The 20662-nt window shown below is 34.9% G+C and overlaps 1 protein-coding gene across 1 annotated transcript in view; it reads left to right on the top strand.

Moving 5' to 3' along the window:
- mon2 (Mon2 homolog, regulator of endosome-to-Golgi trafficking) overlaps positions 1-20662 on the top strand; it is a 749535-nt gene that overhangs the window by 262316 nt on the left and 466557 nt on the right. The window contains exon 11 of the mRNA XM_090397718.1: positions 3938-4234. Within this exon, the coding sequence (XP_090253844.1) occupies positions 3938-4234 (297 nt within the window). The remainder of the gene's footprint in view (positions 1-3937; positions 4235-20662) is intronic.

Below are 20662 nucleotides of genomic sequence, written 5' to 3'. Positions count from 1 at the left end.
TTTTGTAACTCATAAGACTTACATCATCAGGGTACTGGAACATAAAAGTTTTGCACAACAAAAGCCTGTTAACAATTAATTACACACATTAGATGTTTTTGATAACATCACAACAGTTACATATAATTGATAAACCAGAATACAAACCTCTGGTACCTTGTCAAGGTCACTGGGAAGATCCATATTACCATAGAAGATGAATTTGCCTATCCATGTTTCCCCCCCCCACCACCACCACATAAAGGTTGACTTTCTGGCATCATTCTTCTCCCCCAACTCCTGCACTGATGCACTGGTATCTATCCTACCATCCATACCAGCATGGAAAAAAAGCTTATTCGGTCATTCCACGCATGCACACACATACACACAGTAACGAACTTGGCAAGTTTGTTACTGTGTGTTGGAACATTGCTAGGTGTTGCTATCACGTTCTGTGGTATCACACATGTCATATTCGAAGTCCATGGCAGCTAAATTTTTGATTGAAGCAGACCATACTTGATGTAAAATTAATTTTACATCAAGTATGGTTTTTATTGCATTGTGTAGAGAATCTAAGCATTTGCGAGGTTTCTTTAAATTTTCTTGTAAAACAGTTACAATCAATATATACCAACCAGTATGCGCCCAAGTACTTGATAGCCCATAGTGGTTGTGTGGATTGCCAGGTTTTTTCTTTTTTCGACATCTTTTATGTGTTCAGACATGCAGATTTCTCCTGACCTTCCTGTCTGGCCTACATAACAAATGCCACAAGAGCAATAAATCTTATAGATGCTGGTTTTTTCATGGGGTGATTTGGAGATTTTGGTAGATGTAGGTATGGTGACATTTTTTGTAAAGGTAAAAAAGCCACTTTTACATTGTACTCATGGAGCAATGCTACCACTTTGTCTGTGACATTCTTGATGTAAAGCAGCGTAATTGCATTATTGAAATCTTGTTTAAGTAAGGAAGTTGCAGGAGATGTATTAAGAATTTTTCTGACTGTCTTGGGCTCAAAACCATTAAGTGCGAGGTTTCGTTTCAGGTAGTGCAGTTCTTCATTCCTTTTAATGTGCTTGATATATTGTATGCCCTGTCTCATAAAGTTTTAATTATGCTTATCTTTTGCAGTGGTTGGTGGTGTGAAGCGGCATTTAATAATCTTCCCGTTATGGTAGGTTTCCTGTATATGGAAAAGGGTAACCTTTTTTTCTCTTTGTTTACTTCAACAAGGATATCAAGGAATGGTAATTTTTTGTGTTGAAAGTTTTTTGCCTTGGTTCTATTATATGTTAAAGATACCAAAAAATTTATATACTTGGTTTTAATCCTTTATCCATGGAAGCAAAACAAGTGAAATTTCACATGCAAAACATTGTTTTGCTTCCTTGTGTTAAAGGATTAAAACCATGAAATTGTATAATTAAAACAATTATACAATTTCTTGGTATCTTTAACAAGTAATTTTTTGTGTTGTTCTAGTTGAAGGATAACTTTTATATTGGGATGCAGGTGGTTCAGATAATCTTTGAAAGCAATCAGCTCATCTACCATTCCTGACTGACAAAAATATCATCGATGTAACATAACCAAATTTTTGGTTACTTCTGATAGTTTTTTAACGCACTAGTTTCGAAATTTTCCATATACAGTTTGGCCAAGGCTGGAGAAGGGGGGGGGACCCCATGGCAAGTCCTTTTTGTTACCAATATTTGTCTTGAAATATGAAATAAATGTTTTGAATAGTCCTACAATGTCCAATGGGAAAAAATTACAAGTAGATCTGCTGTGTCATTTCTGACACAGGTGAAGAATACATAGATACATTGGTGAAGAGACTGTCTCTTCAGATTTAAATATGGAACCTTCAGACAAATGTAAACTATTTTTTACATCTTAATGTGGTCTCAAGAAATATATATATATATATATTTCTTTTATAGGTATTTTCTTCTTCTAAGGTACTGCTTTGTTGAACCATCTTCATTTCTCTGCTTTCTCTTAAGTCTGTAAATACATAAATAATCCGACTTTCAGACATATTGAATCAACTTGCCATTCTCTTTCATTCATCTGTTTTTTGGAATAACTTTCCTTATGTATGCATTTTCGAGCATTAAGCTCCCCCCAAATCATTGCATGTATGGTTCATGTCCAGATTATTCATGTTATACACACACTGTAGTTAGATATATTCCCCCCCCCCTCCTGTCTGTCATTTACTAAGCTAGGAATATGTAGAAATGCCGTTTATTATTGTTATTACATTTTTGCATAAATTCTCTCATAAATTTTCTTGTCTTTATAATAAATTTAGTTTAATCCTTTATCCAAGTGTGAGCAAACAAAGTTTGCGCCTGATGAAAATATCTTCAGGACTGGGGTAGGGTAGTACAACACCGGGCAACTCGTAGCAAAGGTGGACCAGTGCTAACATCACTCCAATCTCAGTATCTCCCATAATGCAAAACACATCTCCTTGTGGATATGTATAATGTTATGCATTAAGAGAAGGGTTAGACGAAATTTATTATAGTCTAACCAAGTGAAAAATAAACTTTCTTCATCAATTTCTTGTCTTATCATAGGTTCGTATGTAATGGTCAATATTACATCATAGTAATCAATATTCATATTGATTACTATGATTCTTCAGGTCTTCTAATGTTTAATCCATTTTAATGGCTGTTACATACCAGATATCTTAGTATAGCATTTTGTTAAAATCTCTATGTAATAAATAGTTACTCTTCTGCTTATTAGTAACCCAAAGTAGCATGAAAAATAACCATATTTTCTGGATTATTTAACCCTTAACCTACTCACAGTAGTAGTGTAATGTGCCCTAAGTTTACAACTATTCATGGATGCAGTCACTATTTAAAAAAAAAAAAAAAAAAGGCTGTCTTGAGTTATATAGATTAGTCTACTTAATTTATAGTTATTCAGTGATAAATTTTTTTTTTTTTTGTTACATTTAATGATATATAAAAGGCAACAACATGCTCGCACAAGAGGGAATTAGGTAGGTTATTTAAAAACAGAATAACTGCTGAAAATAATCTGTTAAGTTATTATGTGAGTTAAAATATTTTGAATTTTCTTTTGAAAATTAGACTGAAATGGGTTGGTATACATAACATTTTAAGATGCTAAAATGTCTGGTCAGTAATACTGAGTCAGAGCTTTCTTTATTCATGACTACATAAATCAATAAATGTTAATTTTCTTGCAGTCATAAGATGTTATATTTGAAGTTTCTGTCTTAAAGGATGTGTTTTTATGGAATGCTGACATGTTATTCATCTAACTGCAATTTATTTGTTTCTTTTTTAAACTGATTGATAGACTCATGTAGCTTTTTTCCCTTCGTTCTTATGTAATGGTTGCAGCTTTCTGGTCTGCTTATTGGATTAATTTTCTGTTTTTAATGGAAGTACTGCTTTAATCTGTATGAAGTCATGAGTGAAGTGATATTTATTTTATGCTTATTTGCACATCAGAATTTTTTGTATGTTTTAATTTTGCAGCTTATTAAAAAACAACAAAAACAAAACTTTTCTTTCAACTTCTTAGATTGTGGCTTTTTTAGATATCTAAGTTATTTAAGTTATCTTTAATAAATTTAATTTATATTTTAAGTTATATTCAAGTTATCGAAGAATCCACAATTTTTAGATAATATTCATATTGATTACTATGATTCTTCGGGTCTTCTTATGTTTATTTTTAATTTGTTCTCTAAATTTTACTTAACTCAGGTAAGGAAGTATAACCCACTGTATTTTTTACTGTTTCATTGTACAGATTATTGTTTATAGGTTTATTGTACTTTACTGTTATATAATAAAAGTAATCAGTTGTTATTTTTTAATAAACCAGAAGAATTGAATTTTGGTTTATATTAAAAGTAAAGAAAATAAGTGTAGTATACTGTTTTTCTTTTCAGATCATTTTGTCAGTGTTATGATATGAAACTTCACAGCACAAAAATATTTCAAGATATTGTTAATGCATTAGGAGCATATGTACAAACAGTATTTGTGAGTCCAGTTACTGCTGCTCAGGTGATTTCTTCTAGCCTTTCAGGAACGGTTACTTCTACAGGGGTGGCACAATGCCAACCTCCAACACTTTTAGCTGGAATGCCTGTAGGACCTGGAGTTACTCCACAACCTGCTTTTTTATATCGAGGAGTTTGGCTACCTATCACTGCCATTCCTAGTGGAAGCTGTAAGCCTACTTTGTAAGTAGCATTGTTTTTACAGCAGAAAACAGTATAATGCATTTTAATCATCAGGCTTTTATATCAGTATTATTCCCACATGTTAAGAAATGGATTTTCTAATCATTTAGCTGAGTAAGCATTAAGCTAAAGAGTGCTGCTTTCTTGCAGTGCATGCACTGCAAGAAAGCAGGGCTGCCCATTGCGAAGCCTGTTAATTGTTTGTAAATCGTTCCATTCCATAAGAAAAAATTAGATTTTAGGCAATGATGAAAAAGAAAAGCAATATCTTGAGGGATAAGGTTGCTCAAAATGCTGATTACTTCTTCTGCTGGAACATTAGTAAATAAGGATATTACATCCAGGCTTGCAAGAATGTCTGTTTCGGAGATCGAGATGTTCTTCAATTTATCAAAGAAATGTTGTGAATTTTTATCTAGGTATCTGAATTACGGATGTGTGCCTTTAGGAGACTGGCGAAGTGTTTCGATAATAAGTATGTGGGAGAATTAATTCCATCCACTATAGAGCATAGAGGTATTCTATTTTTGTGCTTTGAGAGAGCCATATAGTCGTGGCGTTAGTGGATGTAGCGACTTTAATCTTTGTTTAAGGTCTGTTGGCCAGCTGTCCATATTACGTAACAAGTTGCTTGTTTCATTTGGGATTTTTTCTGGTGGGATCTGAATCTAATGCATGATGGGTAGATGTGTCAGAGAGTAAGTCCGTGATCTTTTTCATGTAATCTCTGGTGTTTAAGACAACTGTAGAGTTACCTTTATCTGCTTTTCCCTATTTTTCTTCAAACTAAACATAGCTCTTTTTTCTAAAGGAGTGATATTTTGGTTTGGAGCTCTTGAAGATGAGAGAATGATGGCGCTTTTCAGTTGGAGATCATTTGCTATGGTGTCCGTAAATGATGAAACTGCCTTTTCTATATTACATATGATGTCTACTTTAGGAATGTGTTCTGGGGCAATAGCAAAATTGAACCCTTTCTTTAGTATACTAACTTCTAGTTTGGATAAAACATGGTCAGAGAAGTTAAAGATTACTTTGTTATCTGGCAGATTAGGTCTTGACTTATAACTGTTTTCATAAAGAGCATTGAATTTTTCAATTTGACTTTTTTTGCTAATAGAAAAGGCCTTGTTAAAACTATTATTTATCATTTTGTCTAAAAGTGACCATAGTTTTGTTCTATATAGTTGGAAATGTCTTCGTATATTTGATAGCATATCATATCTACTTTGCTTAATTCAAATCTAACATGTATTCTCTTACGTAAAAGTACCCAGGATGTTTTGAAATATATTTGTTTAGCCCTTCTTGAGTGGAACTGTTCTTTCATAATTAAAAACTTAGGAATGATGTTGTAGTTCCTGCATCTTTTTAAGAGAGTAAGGTGGTTAATAAGTCTAGTTTTTTACATTTAAGTTGTTCAAATCTGCTTACCTGATGCCTCATTTCGCCATGAAGACTATTCATAACGATTCTATATTATTTTCGACCATCTAATGAATGCAAGAAATTAACATAAAATGGGTTGTATATTGGCCAAAGGATTTTAATAATTGATACTAAGTAAAAAACACCAACAAGTTTCGCCAACTTAGCTGTCTGGCTTCGTCAGGGTGTATAAAAGAGATACAAAACAACTTAAACTGTTTGTGAAAGAATGAACCAAATGCAATTGTATTTTTTTACAAATACAGAAGAACGCGTACATCAAACCCATGGAGCTTGTATGATATCAATTGTTGTTATGCAGGAACATTCTGTAATTAGCAGTGAAATTTAACTTGGTGTGCTTAATGATCTTATGAGGATTTTCCAAATATCAGCTAGAATTAATCCTTGATTTCTCTTGACACTGTGTTTAGAATGAATGACTGCTATAGCTTCTTTTATGTTTCGGGAGCAGAAATCATCTTCTAAATAGGACATGGAACTTTTGTCCCATTCGATGGTATGGCTTGTCTTCGAGAAATGAAGGGCTAACCCAGAGTTGTCTTCTCTGTTGTTGTTTACATCTCTGATGTGTTCTCTTTTCCTTATTTCCAAACTTCTTGAGGTCTGACCAATGTAATTTAAGATCTTCGATAAACAGTTATAACTTCTTCAAATACGGTAGTGTTTATAACATTCCCTGTTCATGTGGATTAAATTATATTGGTCAGACCTTTTTTATCAGCGAAAAAAGTCAAATTGAAAAATTCAAAGCTCTTTATGAAAACAGTTATAAGTCAAGACCTAATCTGCCAGATAACAAAGTAATCTTTAACTTCTCTGACCATGTTTTATCCAAACTAGAAGTTAGTATACTAAAGAAAGGGTTCAATTTTGCTATTGCCCCAGAACACATTCCTAAAGTAGACATCATATGTAATATAGAAAAGGCAGTTTCATCATTTACGGACACCATAGCAAATGATCTCCAACTGAAAAGCGCCATCATTCTCTCATCTTCAAGAGCTCCAAACCAAAATATCACTCCTTTAGAAAAAAGAGCTATGTTTAGTTTGAAGAAAAATAGGGAAAAGCAGATAAAGGTAACTCTTCTTCTTCTCTCTTCCATCATCTATGTGGATGATGATGATTAGGCCAGATGAACTCTTTCCACTTCTGTCTGTCCCCAGAGAGTCCGAACAATTCTGTCCAGTTTGGTATCGCTTGTTGTGGTTAGGTTTTCAGTTCCTCTTTTATTTTGTCTATCCATCTAATTCTGGGCCATCCTTTGGATCTTTTACCTTCCATCGTTGTATTCAGGGCTTTAGATGGTAGTCTTTCTGTTCCCATTCTGGTCACATGGCCAAACCATCGCAGTCTTCTTTCCTGGATTTTGTCTGTTATTGTTATTTCTTGTTTTAGTCGTTTCCTTATGTCTTCGTTTCTTAGTTGATCCAGCAGAGATACTCCAAGTAATCTTCTTAGCCAACCCATTTCAGTAACTAATAATTTTTTCTCTTCAGCCTTTTTGAGATTCCAGCATTCACTTCCATAGAGGAGTATTGGGAGGACCATTGTTTCATAGATTCTTACTTTTGTTACTTGTTTGATGTCTCTTGACTTCCATATTTTATTAAGTCATCCAAAAGATTGGGATGCTTGACTGATTCGTCTGTTTATATCTTTTATAATTTCACCATTGTACTCAATAACTCCTCCAAGGTTGGTGAAGTTTTCTACCTGCTCTAGATTCTTACTATCAATTTCAATTTTCAGATTGGTGCTTCTTTTTCCTATTTGCATAATTTTTGTTTTGTCTATATTTATGTTTAATCCAGATTTTATACACTCCTCCTTTATTTTATCAGAAATTCGCTGTAGATTTTCTTCTGTGCTTGCAAGTAATGCAATGTCATCTGCAAATTTTAAATTCACATTTTCCCCATATATTTTGATACCGGAGTCTTCATTGTTTAAGGCCTTATTGGTTGCTTCTTCCAGTGTAAGATCGAACAGGTCTGGTGACAGATTGCATCCCTGTTTTACTCCGCTCTCTGTGTGTGGAACCAGTTGGTTAAGGTGTCCTCCATTTGTACTGCTCTTTCAGATTTCTCGTACAGATTCTTTATTATTCTTATGGTTTTGTTGGGAATTCCAAATTCTTCCATACTTTTCAATAGTTCTCTTCTACGGATTGAATCAAATGCCTGATGAAAGTCTATGAAATTTACATAGCAACTTTGGTTGTACTCTAGTGTCTTTTCTATTAGCTGTCTTAAGGTGAATAGTGGATCAATTGTGCTTCGCCCTGGTCTGAAACCTGCTTGTTCTTCTTCTCTTAGTGCCAGTTCTATATATGACTTAATTTGTTTTTGGAGTACTTTCGTAAAAACCTTACTTGGAATACTGAGGAGGCTAATGCCTCTGTAATTATTGCATTCTGTTTTGTCTCCTTTTTTTGTATATAGGAGTTATGACTGATTTGGGCCAATCAGTAGGCACTGCTTCGTTTTTGTAGATCCTTTCAAATAATGTTTTTAATGGTTCCAAAAGTTGTTCCTTTCCTGCTTTTAAGAATTCTGCATGTATATGATCAATGCCAGGTGCTTTCCTAATTTTGAGTTTTTCTATGCTGTGTGCTATTATTTCTTTGGTAAAGATATTTGTTTCCTCTTCCATTTCAGTGGCTGGAATCGTAATATCCTGGGAGCTGTTTTTATTATATAAATCTTTGAAGTATTCTTCCCATCAGGCCATTCTTTTTGTTTTACTTTCAATTAGTTGTCCCTCTTTGTTTTTGATCATTATTATTTTTGTTGTTCGTGCCTTACAAATTTGGTCTATTTGTTTATATAATCCATGAAGGTCATTTTCTTTTGATAGCTTTTTTTGCCATTTTGCATTTTTTTCTTCTAACCAGTTATTCTTGTCTCTTTTAACTAGTTTTCTAATTTCTCTCGTTAATCTATTATATTCATTTCTCTTACAATTCTGTTTTAGTTTCATGCTTTTCCTTTGATTGCTTAACCTTTTTACTTCATTCGAGATCCAATCCTTTTTACTTTCTTTTTCTATGTTCTTTGATGTTTATATTCTGTTTTGGTAGTTCCTTCAGGTTTTTTATCTAGTTCTAGTTGATATTTTCTTAGAATATTGTTGTCTTGTAATTTTTTTACATTCAGTCTCCTTTTGAGTCTAAAAGTGCTTCCAGATTTCAACTTTATTCTTAGGTTTACTAATACTTTACTAATTAGGGAACCAAGATAGTAAAGGCAAAAAATATGCTATTGGAACAAAACATCGCCTAATAGACGGTGCGATCCTTGTTTGACTGGGTAACGGTCGAGCCAGCATGTATCTTTAGGTTGGTTAGAGTTCATTCGATTTCAATGGTTAAGTTTTCGTCAAGTGTCAACCACCACTCCTTGACCTGAATTCAGCTGCTTTTTTAATTGATAGTGGAAACTACACTTTGAGAGAAAAGAATCACCCCCCCCCCGCCCTCGGGTTGCTCTAATAGCACTGGAGGGGGGGGGGGGAGTAAGAAGCAAGAGAGAGAATAAAGGGAAAGAAGAGTAGAAGACCAGTCTCCAGGTATGATATACCAAGTGTATATTGTATGAAGTAAGATCAGGTCTAGCTTGGGTATCTCGGGTTTGCCATGCCCTTACTCACCAATGTGAGCCCCTGAGAGAAAGGTAGAGGTAACCCTACAATTGTTTTAAACACCAGAGATTACATGAAAAAGATCATGGACTTGCTCTCTGACACATCTACCTATCGTGCATTAGATTCAGACCCCACCGGAAAAAAATCACAATGAAACAAACAACTTGTTAAGTAATATGGACAGCTGGCCAACAGACCTAAAACAAAGATTAAAGTCGCTACATCCACTAACGCTATGACTATATGGCTCTCCCAAAGCACAAAAATAGAATACCTCTACGCTCTATAGTGGATGGAATTAATTCTCCCACATACTTATTATCGAAACACCTCGCCAGTCTCCTAAAGGCACACATCCGTAATTCAGATACCCAGATAAAAATTCACAACATTTCTTTGATAAATTGAAGAACATCTCGATCTCCGAAACAGACATTCTTGCAAGCCTGGATGTAATATCCTTATTTACTAATGTTCCAGCAGAAGAAGTAATCAGCATTTTGAGCAACCCTATCCCTCAAGATATTGCTTTTCTTTTTCATCATCTAATTTCTAATTTTTTCTGATGGAATGGAACGATTTATGAACAATTAACAGGCCTCGCAATGGGCAGTCCTCCCCCCCCCCCCATGCAGATCTCTTTATGGAGGAACTTTAAAATGACATTCTGTCTTAATTAGACCCTAAACTCACAGTGTGGTGGAGGTACGTAGATGACATCTTTATTGTATGGGAAAACACAGAAAAAGATATTTTTGCTTTTCTAACCAAGATTAACTACTTCAATCACAAAATAAAGTTCACCTTGGAACTTGAGAAGGACAAATAATTGTCATTCCTGGATACCTTAATTAAAAAAACAAATGGATGGACATATCAGCCATGCAGTCTATCACAAACCAACCAACACAGCTCGATATTTGCACTTCACATCTTTGTACCACATTTCTGAAAAACTGAGCATCATACACATGCTCAAAAATAGGGCCACTTGTATCACATCAGAAGAAAAAGATCTCAAAGTTGAATTATCCCATATATCAAAAACCCTGATAGACAATGGTTATTCAAAAAAAACTGATCCATAAGATACTTTTTTGCAACCCCCCCCCACCCACACACCAACAGCAATCTGAGGAAACACGTTACAAATTCACCATTGCCATTCTTTATGCTGGGACAGTTTCTAAAAAGATTGCTACACTCCTCAAGCCACATGAAATACGAGTGACTAAAATCTTTAAAGACTCTCCGCCACTTTTTAAGATCTCTGACAGTTGTGCCTTCTTCAAATACGTGGTGTCTATAACATCCCTTATTCATGTGGATTAAATTACATTGGTCAGACCTCAAGAAGTTTGGAAATAAGGAAAAGAGAACATGTTGGAGATGTAAACAACAACAACAACAACAGAGAAGACAACTTTGGGTTAGCCGTTCATTTCTCGAGGACAAACCATACCATCGAATGGGGCAAAAGTCTCATGCCCTATTTAGAAGATGATTTCTGCTCCTGAAACATAAAAGAATCGATAGCAGTCATCCGTTCTAAATGCGACCTCAATAGAAATCAAGGATTAATTCTAGCTGATATTTGTAAGACCCTCATAAGATCATTAAGCATGCCAGAGTTAAATTTCGCTGCTAATTACTGAACATTCCTGCATAACAACAGTTGATATCATGCACGCTCCATGCATTTGATGTATGTGTTCTTCTGTATTTGTAAAAAAAATAAAATTGTATTCGGTTCATTCTTTCACAAACAGTTTAAGTTGTTTTGTATCTCTTTTATACACCCTGACGAAGCCAGACAGCTAAGTTGGGAAAACTTTTTGGTGTTTTTTACTTAGTATCAATTATTAAAATCCTTCGATTTTAATGAACACAGAAAAAAATGATATAATATCTTCTGAGCATTATGAAAGATAATATGGACAATATTGTTATATGTTATCATTGTCAATATTGTCCATTTTGAATCCAAGAAATAAAATGTACTTCCAACACACAGAGTTTCTTTCTAGCAGGTTATGAATGTAGATGCCAGATGCTGGCTTACAGTAGTCAGTAAGTAGGTGTGAGAATTACTGTGTATTAATAGGAATTTTTAAGGACCAAAGCCAGATGACCATACAGCTTGTAATTCAAATAATTTACCAGGACTTCACACCCAATGCCCAATCCTCACTTTCCCATGATACTTTATTTGTAGATATCTGCTTGGATACCTAACAAATGAAGATTGTATTTTCAGTATTTAAACATGAAAAGATGAAATTTCAACAAATTTGATTTTTCATTGACTGATGTTTTATGATCATCTTTGCCTGAAATCCTTTTCTTTTCCTTTTTTATTTTCTATCAGAATTCCAATTCAACTTGCAAAGTATTGTAAACATGTATTGCACTAGTTCTATAATAGCGACAGTAATCCAGAAACACTACTCTAGAGATCAAACATGAAACTCTTTAACGTTTTTTCAGGTCTTCAGAGGATGGCAGTAATGGTGTTACATGGGCAGTGAAACCACCTACCACCTCAAGACTCATATGAAAACATTAGTAGGGTTCCAATCCATAGCTTGTAAGGTTGGAGAGTAGAGATACTATCTAGTTGGGCTGATAACATAACCAAATGTCATTCTTGATAAGCTATTGCCTGTTAAACAATACTCTTGATGTTTCTGTTATTAAGGAACAAGGATGAACAGCAGTAAGTCAGTTACTGGAATTACTTTGTAGTTGAAGACAGGTACTGTTGTCATAAAAGAAGTGGGAATTGTAGAATTGCAAGCAATTCTACAATTAGAAGTGATAACTATGTCATTTCAGAGTAAAGATGATTAACTTCTTAGTTGGGTGGTCACTTTTGAAATTGAACAGCAAAGCTTATTTTTGCTTATGATCATACCATTGGTATACCAATTTTTATGATGAGTATGTAGATTTTTCAACTAAAACACATGTGATAACTGACACTGGGTTTAATAGGTCGTGATAATATAGATAATAATAATAATAAATTTAGATTAATCCTTTATACAAGTGTGTGCAAACAAGGTTTGCGCCTGAAAGTATCTTCAGGACTGGGGTAAAGTGGTACAACACCAGACAACTTGCAAAGGTGGAGTAAGCTCCCACTGAAGAGACCTCAATAAAGGTCGAAACTAGTCTGGGTATTGGCCCTTCCCTTAATGCATAACACTATACATATCCACAAGGAGACGTGTTTTGCATTATGGGAGATACTGAGATAGGAGTGTTAGTAGCTTGCTCCACCTTTGCAAGGAGTTGCCCGGTGTTGTACCACTTTACCCCAGTCCTGAAGATACTTTCAGGCGCAAACTTTGTTTGCACACACTTGAATAAAGGATTAAACTAAATTTATTATAGTCTGACCAAGCGAAAAATAAACTTTCAACATCTTTCTCTAAATCCAGAGTAATTTAATAAAAAGGTGGCACACCGTTTGGCAGCTCCTATAGGAGGAGATGACCTTGCTAATGCTTCTGCCTGGTATCTCCACTTGGGCCTGGCTCCCACTGCAGAGACCTCAGTAAAGGCGAAACTAGTCTGGGTAGTGGCTCTTCCCTTAATGCATAACATTATACATATCTGCAAAGAGATGTGTTTTGCATTATGGGAGATACTGAGATAGGAGTGTTGGTAGCTTGCTCCACCTTTGCAAGAAGTTGCTCGGTGTTGTACCACTTTACCCCAGTCCTGAAGATACTTTCAAGCACAAACTTTGTTTGCACACACTTGGATGAAGGATTACACTAAATTTATTATAGTCTGACCAAGTGAAAAATAAACTTTTGATAATATAGATAGTTGAGTGGTCACTTTTGAAATTAGACAGCAAAGCTTACTTTTACCTATGATCATACCATTGGTATACCAATTTTTATAACGAGTATTTAGTTTCGCCACATATGCTAGTGGCTCATTGTTCGATAGATATGCATAATAATTGGAAGTCACTTATTAGATCTTTCCACATGCTAGACTTTAACTTTTCTGGCAACTATCATGCATACCTGTTGAACAATAACTGACCTGTGCCAGCTCCCATGCTCCATGTGTTTTTTTTTTTTTTTTTTTACTTTTCGTGTAACAGTTCCTACATGTTCATTTTCGTTATGTAATGGTTCATGTTTAATGCTTATTGTATATGTTCTTCCTAATCCAGAAGAATCCACATATGTGGTGAAACTAGTCGGTTTAATCATCTATGTTATCATGACCTATTAAACCCAGTGTAAGTTATCATTTGTCACATACCAATTTTTAGTTATAAGAAGGAGTAATTGCTATAAAGAAAAGGGAAATACTTTCCCCTCATGCACAAGAGGATGCAGAATCTGTTGCATTTTAATGCCAGGTAATAGGAATCGGGTCAGAGGAGAAGGACCTGTTAACATTTTTCTTGAAAAGCTGGAAGTTGTAATTTTTATTGTCCTCACAAAAAAGTAGTTGCTACTTGTTCTTTTTTGAAAGCAGGGGAATGATGAATGCCAGTTCAGAGAAGTATTCCTGGAAGACCCTGCAGAAAAAAAAAAAAGATATAAAGCTGAAACAGGCCATTTGTGAAATAGCAGTTGAAGCATTTCACTGAGAAATGGGATTAATTAGCCAAACCAACCTTCTCCAGACACTATCAAGAATTTTTAGGGTGATTTATGATGTATCCTAAGCAAAAATCCCACATCTGTCCCATCCTAAGATTGGGACAGATGTGGGATGTTTAGTGTTAGTAACTGGATTGAGCACAAAATGTGGCTTTGAGTGGAAAAGACTGCCAAGGATTTTAAAGACTATTGATATAATGTTTCTTCAGGGAAAAAGCTAGAAGAGAGATCTGTATTTAAAGGTAACGGAAAATGAATTTAGATCCCTTTTTGCAAGAAAAAAGGCAGGACTGTGTTTTGTGCTTTACTTTTTAAATACTTGAGATGTGACTTTCAACATTTCATCATCTTCATATGATATAACGAAGATGGTGGAATGTTGAAAGTTTTTTCACTTGGTAATACTATAAATTAAAGATGCCAAGAAATTGTATTTTTGGTTTCATCCTTGATCCAAGTGTAAGCAAACAAAGTTTATGCATGTAGTCACTTCACGACTGGTGTGACACCTTTTGACTACTTGTAAAATGTATTACTTCAACCTTGGTATCACTTCTGGGTCTGGCTCTCACTGATAAGACCTCAATAAAGGTTGAAACCAGTCTGGGTTGTGGCTCTTCTCATAATGCTTAGCATTATACATGTCCCTAGGGATATGTGCTTTGCATTGTGGGATACTAAGGCAATTGATGTGATGGCATTAGCCTCTGTATACAAGTAGCCGTCGTGAAATGACTTCACATGCAAAGTTTATTTGCTTACACTTGGATAAAGGATGAAACCAAGAATATAATTTCATGGCAATTTTAATTTATATGAAGATAAAAAAAAAAGATATAAATATTAAAATATCAAATTTTGTTAAAGTAAATTGCATTGTAATAACTTAGTGGACTGCATCATTTTGTTATAGTACATTCTGTATTCTATTTTTCATACTTCTACTAACCTGCTTTATCTTTGTTATCTCTTTACTTAATTATCGTGAATGATTGGCTGCCTTAACCCTTGACTGCTGTCATTTATTTATTTCTACTATATCTTATTTCTCACACTATATAGTCTAACAAATTTATTTGTTTAACGACTGCACCAGTTAGACTATATATTGAGTGTGTGATTATAAGATCTCTTTAAACCAAAGACAAAGCAGATATCGTTCATATTCCCAACTCATATTATTCTTACTTTAAATTAGTTGTGGCTTAAATATAAATCATATAACTTCTATCTATCTTATGCAGGTTCAGTTTTTAGGATAGTGCATTGACAGAATCAGTCCAATGTGTTGTTTACAAACCATTTAATTAAGTCGAAACGAATTACAGAATGATTCGTGCATGTGCGCGCGCACACACAATTTTTTGGGATGATAATATAAATTATATAATTATTTTATAATCACTTTTATGATTTACCTTTTCTTCAATGAAGCATAATGCTATTAGCGATTTAACATCACGTGTCTCTTACTATTTTGAATAATTTGATTGTTTGCAGGGGTGCTTAAGGGTTAAAGCTGTATAACTGAGAGGAGACCTCCACATAGCCTTTAAAGGAATGCGGAGAACTGACCAGAGCTTCTGACCTAATGTCCAATCCTCACCTTCTCGTAGTGCACCCTGTTGGATATCTACTTGGATAGTGAACGAACGAGGATGGGCTGGCAATTTGGGATTTAGCCGACCAAATTGTATTCTTATTGGTTAAACCAAAATAAAAAATGATGGTACAACATGACAAAATTTCATGCCGGCTGGGGCGTCGCCCAGTTAAACAAGGACCTCATTGTTTTCACCAGAGAAAAAGGCGAACAGCGAAAAGTCAGCTACTGGAACAAATCTGAAAACAAACCCCAACTCAACATCACCATAGTTAAAGATCTGTACTATCAACATAAGAAGCCTGAATGGCAAAGAAATGGAGCTAGCTAAGGAATTAGATAAGTACCAGATCGACATAATAGGGGTGACTGAAACAAAAAAGACCAAAACTGGTGAGATCTTTCTGAGCAATAAATACAAAACGTTATATTCACGCAATGACAATCAAGGAAAAGAAGGAGTAGCCATAGTATGAGGCTAATCTTCTTGAATGGCACTCAGTCTCAAGTAGAGTAATGTGGGCAAATATGAGAATGGGGAACTGGACAATGAGACTTATTTGTGCCTATGGTCCCACAGAAGGTTCTACTAAGGTAGAAGTGGAGGAATTTTTTGAGGCTTTAGAAAAAGCAACTGACACAATGAAAAATGAAAAGTTGATCCTTGTTGGGGATCTAAATAGCAGAGTAGGAAATGATTGTGAGACATACAAAAATATTTTGGAAAAATTTGGAGAAAAGAGCAAAGCTAATAATAATGGCAAATATCTGTTGGATTTCTGCTCAGAACATGGACTGGTTATTACTAACACCATGTTCCAACATAAAAATGTGCACAAATTCACATGGAGAGAAGAGGCTAGGAATAAGAAAAGTCTCCTTGACTATGTTATTGTTGATAGTGATGTTTTCTCCCTGGTGCAGGACACCAGAGTGTACAGAGGATTTGAAATTGGAAGTGATCACTATTTGGTATTGAGCAGGATAAAATTGAATTTCATATTCAAAAGAATAACATGTAAGAAAGTTTTAAAGCGAATAAAAGTTGAGCAGCTCTCAGATGTGAACTGTAGACTAAAATACAGAAAGATTATTGAAAAAAAAAATGAAACAGTTTGAGAACAGGAATCAAACCTTGGATATTCAGTGGCAAACTCTGAAGAAAACATTGATTGATTCTGCCAGAGAGGCATGTGGTGAGGTTGTCTGTAAGGATAAAAAAATCAGAACTCCCTGGTGGACACAGGAAGTTAAAGAGGCAGTGAAGGAAAAGAAGAAAGCACATCAAAAGTTCCTGTCAAATAAGTCAGCTTGTGCTCTTAGAGAATATAGTGACAAATGCAAGAATGCTAAACACTGTGTAAAACTAGCTAAACAAAAGTCATGGGAGGAGTTTGGCAAGAATATAGAAAATAAATATCAAAAGGTGGCAAAATATTCTGGAGGTTGTTGAAGAAGCTTAGGAATGGAGGAAAGAGTGCTGTAAAAGGAGTTAGAGATGATAAAGGTGACATGAAAACAGGAGAAAAAGATATCCTTTTTTATGAAACAAGCAATGATGACAGCACAGTAGTAAAAAACACTGACCAGGCATGCAGTCAGGAATACATATCCATACTTGAAGTAGAAAAAGGCATCAAAGGCTTGTAATGTGCAAAGGCAGCAGGAGTAGATGATATTCAACCAGAAATGTTGAAGTATGGTGGTATAAGTGTCTTACAGTGGCTGCACTGCATAGTTCAGAAAGTCTGGACAGAGGAACGAATTCCCGATGATTGGAGTAGAGCTCTCATAGTACCCATATATAAAAAGGGAAATAAAACTGAATGTGAGAATTACAGAGGTATTTCCCTACTGAGTGTTCCTGGCAAGATCTATGCAAGTATACTTGAGAAACGGTTGAGAAGAATTGTGGAAGAAAAGCTTGGTGAAGAACAAGCCGGATTCAGGCCAAATAGAGGCTGTCAGGATCAGATCTTCACTTTACGACAAATAGTCGAGAAAGCATGGGAATATAACAAAGATCTGTATTTAAGTTTTGTCGATTTGGAAAAGGCATATGAGAAGGTGCCAAGAGAGAAGCTATTCAATACGCTGCAGTTATATGTTGTCAATGGGGCATTATATCAAGCAATACTTCGTCTTTATTTGAGTTGTAAGTCAGCAGTTAGAATAGAAGGAAGTACAGGAAGATGGTTTAATGTTAAATCTGCTGTGAGACAAGGATGTACATTATCCCCTCTGTTATTCATTATCTATATGGATCACATTATGAAGGAAAGTGGTATTAAACATGATATCAGAATTGGAGATGTTAATGTCAGCTCTTTGCTTTATGCGGATGACGTTATACTTCTAAATAAATCCGCTACGAGTCTGCAAGATTCTCTGACTAAATTGAATAACTGTTGTAATAGGTATGGTATGAAGGCACAATATAAAGACAAAGACAATGAAAATAGGCAGAATCATTTAAAATGTCAGCTGTTTTGTGAATGGAGAACCTGTGGAACAAGTAAAACATTTCAGCTACTTAGGCACAAATTTTAGTGAAGATGGTAGATTAAATATAGAAATAGACAACAGAATCAGCAAAGCTGGTATGGTGGGAAGTCAATTGAATAAATTCATATTTAATGGGAGAGAAATTAGTCAGAACACTAAGTTAGCTGTATACAAGACAGTGTTCAAACCAGTTTTAACCTATGGATCTGAGAGCTGGGTCAGAAGTAAAACACTTGACCAAAGACTAGAGACCGCAGATATGAGAGTCCTGAGAAAGATTATAGGCATGAACAGATGGCATCAATGGCAATATCATATTAAAAACGAGGTTATTAAGAAAGAACTTGACATTGTCAGCATCCAGGAATGCGTTAGCAGAGCTAATCTCAGGTGGTATGGTCACTTAAATAGAATAGGCAAGGAAAGATTAGCAAAACAAGTGTTCTCTGCCAGGTTGGCAGAAAAACGACCCAGAGAAAGACCAAGATATAGGTGGATTGATACGGTACAATGTGCCTTAGACGATAGAAATATAAGATCTGATAATGTTTTAGTCTTGACAAGTGACAGACTGATTTGGAGGAAAATTGTAGATAGGAAGTTAGTAATGATGTAATTTTTTAATGCAGTACTTTCATATCCTGTACACCCCTTGAGGGTACATGGCAGGAATTTGATGATGATGATGATGATTGTTTGCATTCTACCTTGTAAAATATGTTCTTCAGGACACTGATGATAGTTAGTTTCAAACTGAAATATTTGCAGTATATTTAATAAATATTACTTCTTGTGGTTGTGTGTAAATAATTTATGATAATATGCTTGCTAGTGTCAACTCTAATTCACAATCCAGCATAGCATTTACTGAATATAAGGCATATCTTAGTTAAGCCTAATTCAGCCTTAACACATTTGCTGCCACTCTCCTCGGGCATTGTTTATTACCGCACACCAAGCACTTTCACTTCTACAAGGTCAGTACGAGTTATCTCGTAGCTGGCTTATCAAACAGAATTTTGTTTCATACACCAACTACGAGTAATCTTGTATCACTCTCCTCCCCCCCCCATGTCTTACATACGCTGACGACTGTGTAATCTGAGTTCGGAGTCAGTGACGTTCAGCATTCAGTGCAGTAAGGTTTATTGCATCTAGTCTTACAATTATTTAAAATGATCTAAATAAAAACCTTCAATTACACCATGGCCAGTAAAAGGAAGCTTACGCTAATGTGAGCGATGATGAATGGAATGAATTATTTGGTTCCGATTCCGAAGATGATTATAATCCTACAGACGACTCTAGTGATGACGCAGATGATGATATATTGTATATAAATATATGTATATGTTGAAAAAACTTCAAAAAATTGTTTTATTTGAATTAATAAATACACAGTTTACACAACAATATCTCTTATAATATACTATACTTTTGCTGAAATTATTTTCCTTTTACCAAGCCCCCAGACGTGCTCTCTGCTTTATTCACAAGCCAAGGGTCCAAATTAACATTCTTATACTATGGTTTAACTTGTTCTTGGCATAGGAGGTCGGTAATCGACATACGAGTGTATTCATAGTTGGCTTGTGATGCTCATATACCAACTACGAGTATACTCGTAGTTGGCAGCGAACGTGTTAATATACAATATCTCATAAACATAGACATTTGACATACATTCTTGTTCAGTATATAGTCTTTCACATTAATCTTTTGTTCACACGTAAGTCTTCCTCTTGTCTTTCCATCTGCTTGCTGACTTGTTCCTGTTTTCCTGCTAAATTTCATCCTTGTCCAAGTTGTTGACTATGCCTTGTCCAATAGGACCCCTAACATGATGGCAATGTACAGTTCCTTCCTTTCAAGACGATCAACACAGTTATTTCTCACGTGGCGACGGACCCAACTAGAAGACTCAGAACTCGCAATGCTCGTCTTTCAACTTCTGACAGTGAACTTGGCATGACAGGGACTCAAGTAAGAGAAGGCGTAAAAAAAAAAAAAAAAATGGTCATCCTTTATTTCTTGTTACTCTAGGCTTATATGTTAAGATCTTTTTTTGGTAATCTTTCTCTTTGCATTCTTACTATATGGTCTAGCCAGTTTTCCCTATATTTAATCACTGAGTCTGTTATGGAATTAAGTTTAAGATTTTTAATTATTTCACTATTTCTTTTTTTATTTCATAGAGTAGTTTTTCTGTTTTTCTAAGGAATTGGAATTTTGCTGCCTGAAATTTTGGGTAGTTTTGTAGGCTCTAAATCTTGTGTGTTTCTGTATGTAATTAAGTTTAAAGGTTCTGTTAATTACTCCAGTGATTTTTATAAAGTTTGTCATCTTAAAATCAATATCTATTTCATTTATATAATATAATTTACAGTCTAGGTATATTTGAAATTATTAACACTTGCTCAATTATTTCATTATTTATTACTATTTTACTTCTGATAGGGTTATCTCCATGAAAAGCCACGTTGATATTTCCAGACCGTATTGTGTATAATATTATTTAAATTATAGATTGATTTCTGCAGTTCATCTTCAGTTTTTTCTAAGATGGTCTGATCATCAGAAAAGAGTAGC

Source organism: Typopeltis vanoorti, chromosome 1, assembly GCF_054136105.1.
Source record: "Typopeltis vanoorti isolate ZY-2024b chromosome 1, IOZ_Tvanoo_1.0, whole genome shotgun sequence".
Taxonomy (NCBI): domain Eukaryota; kingdom Metazoa; phylum Arthropoda; class Arachnida; order Uropygi; family Thelyphonidae; genus Typopeltis; species Typopeltis vanoorti.
This window is presented reverse-complemented; position numbering and strand designations above follow the sequence as displayed.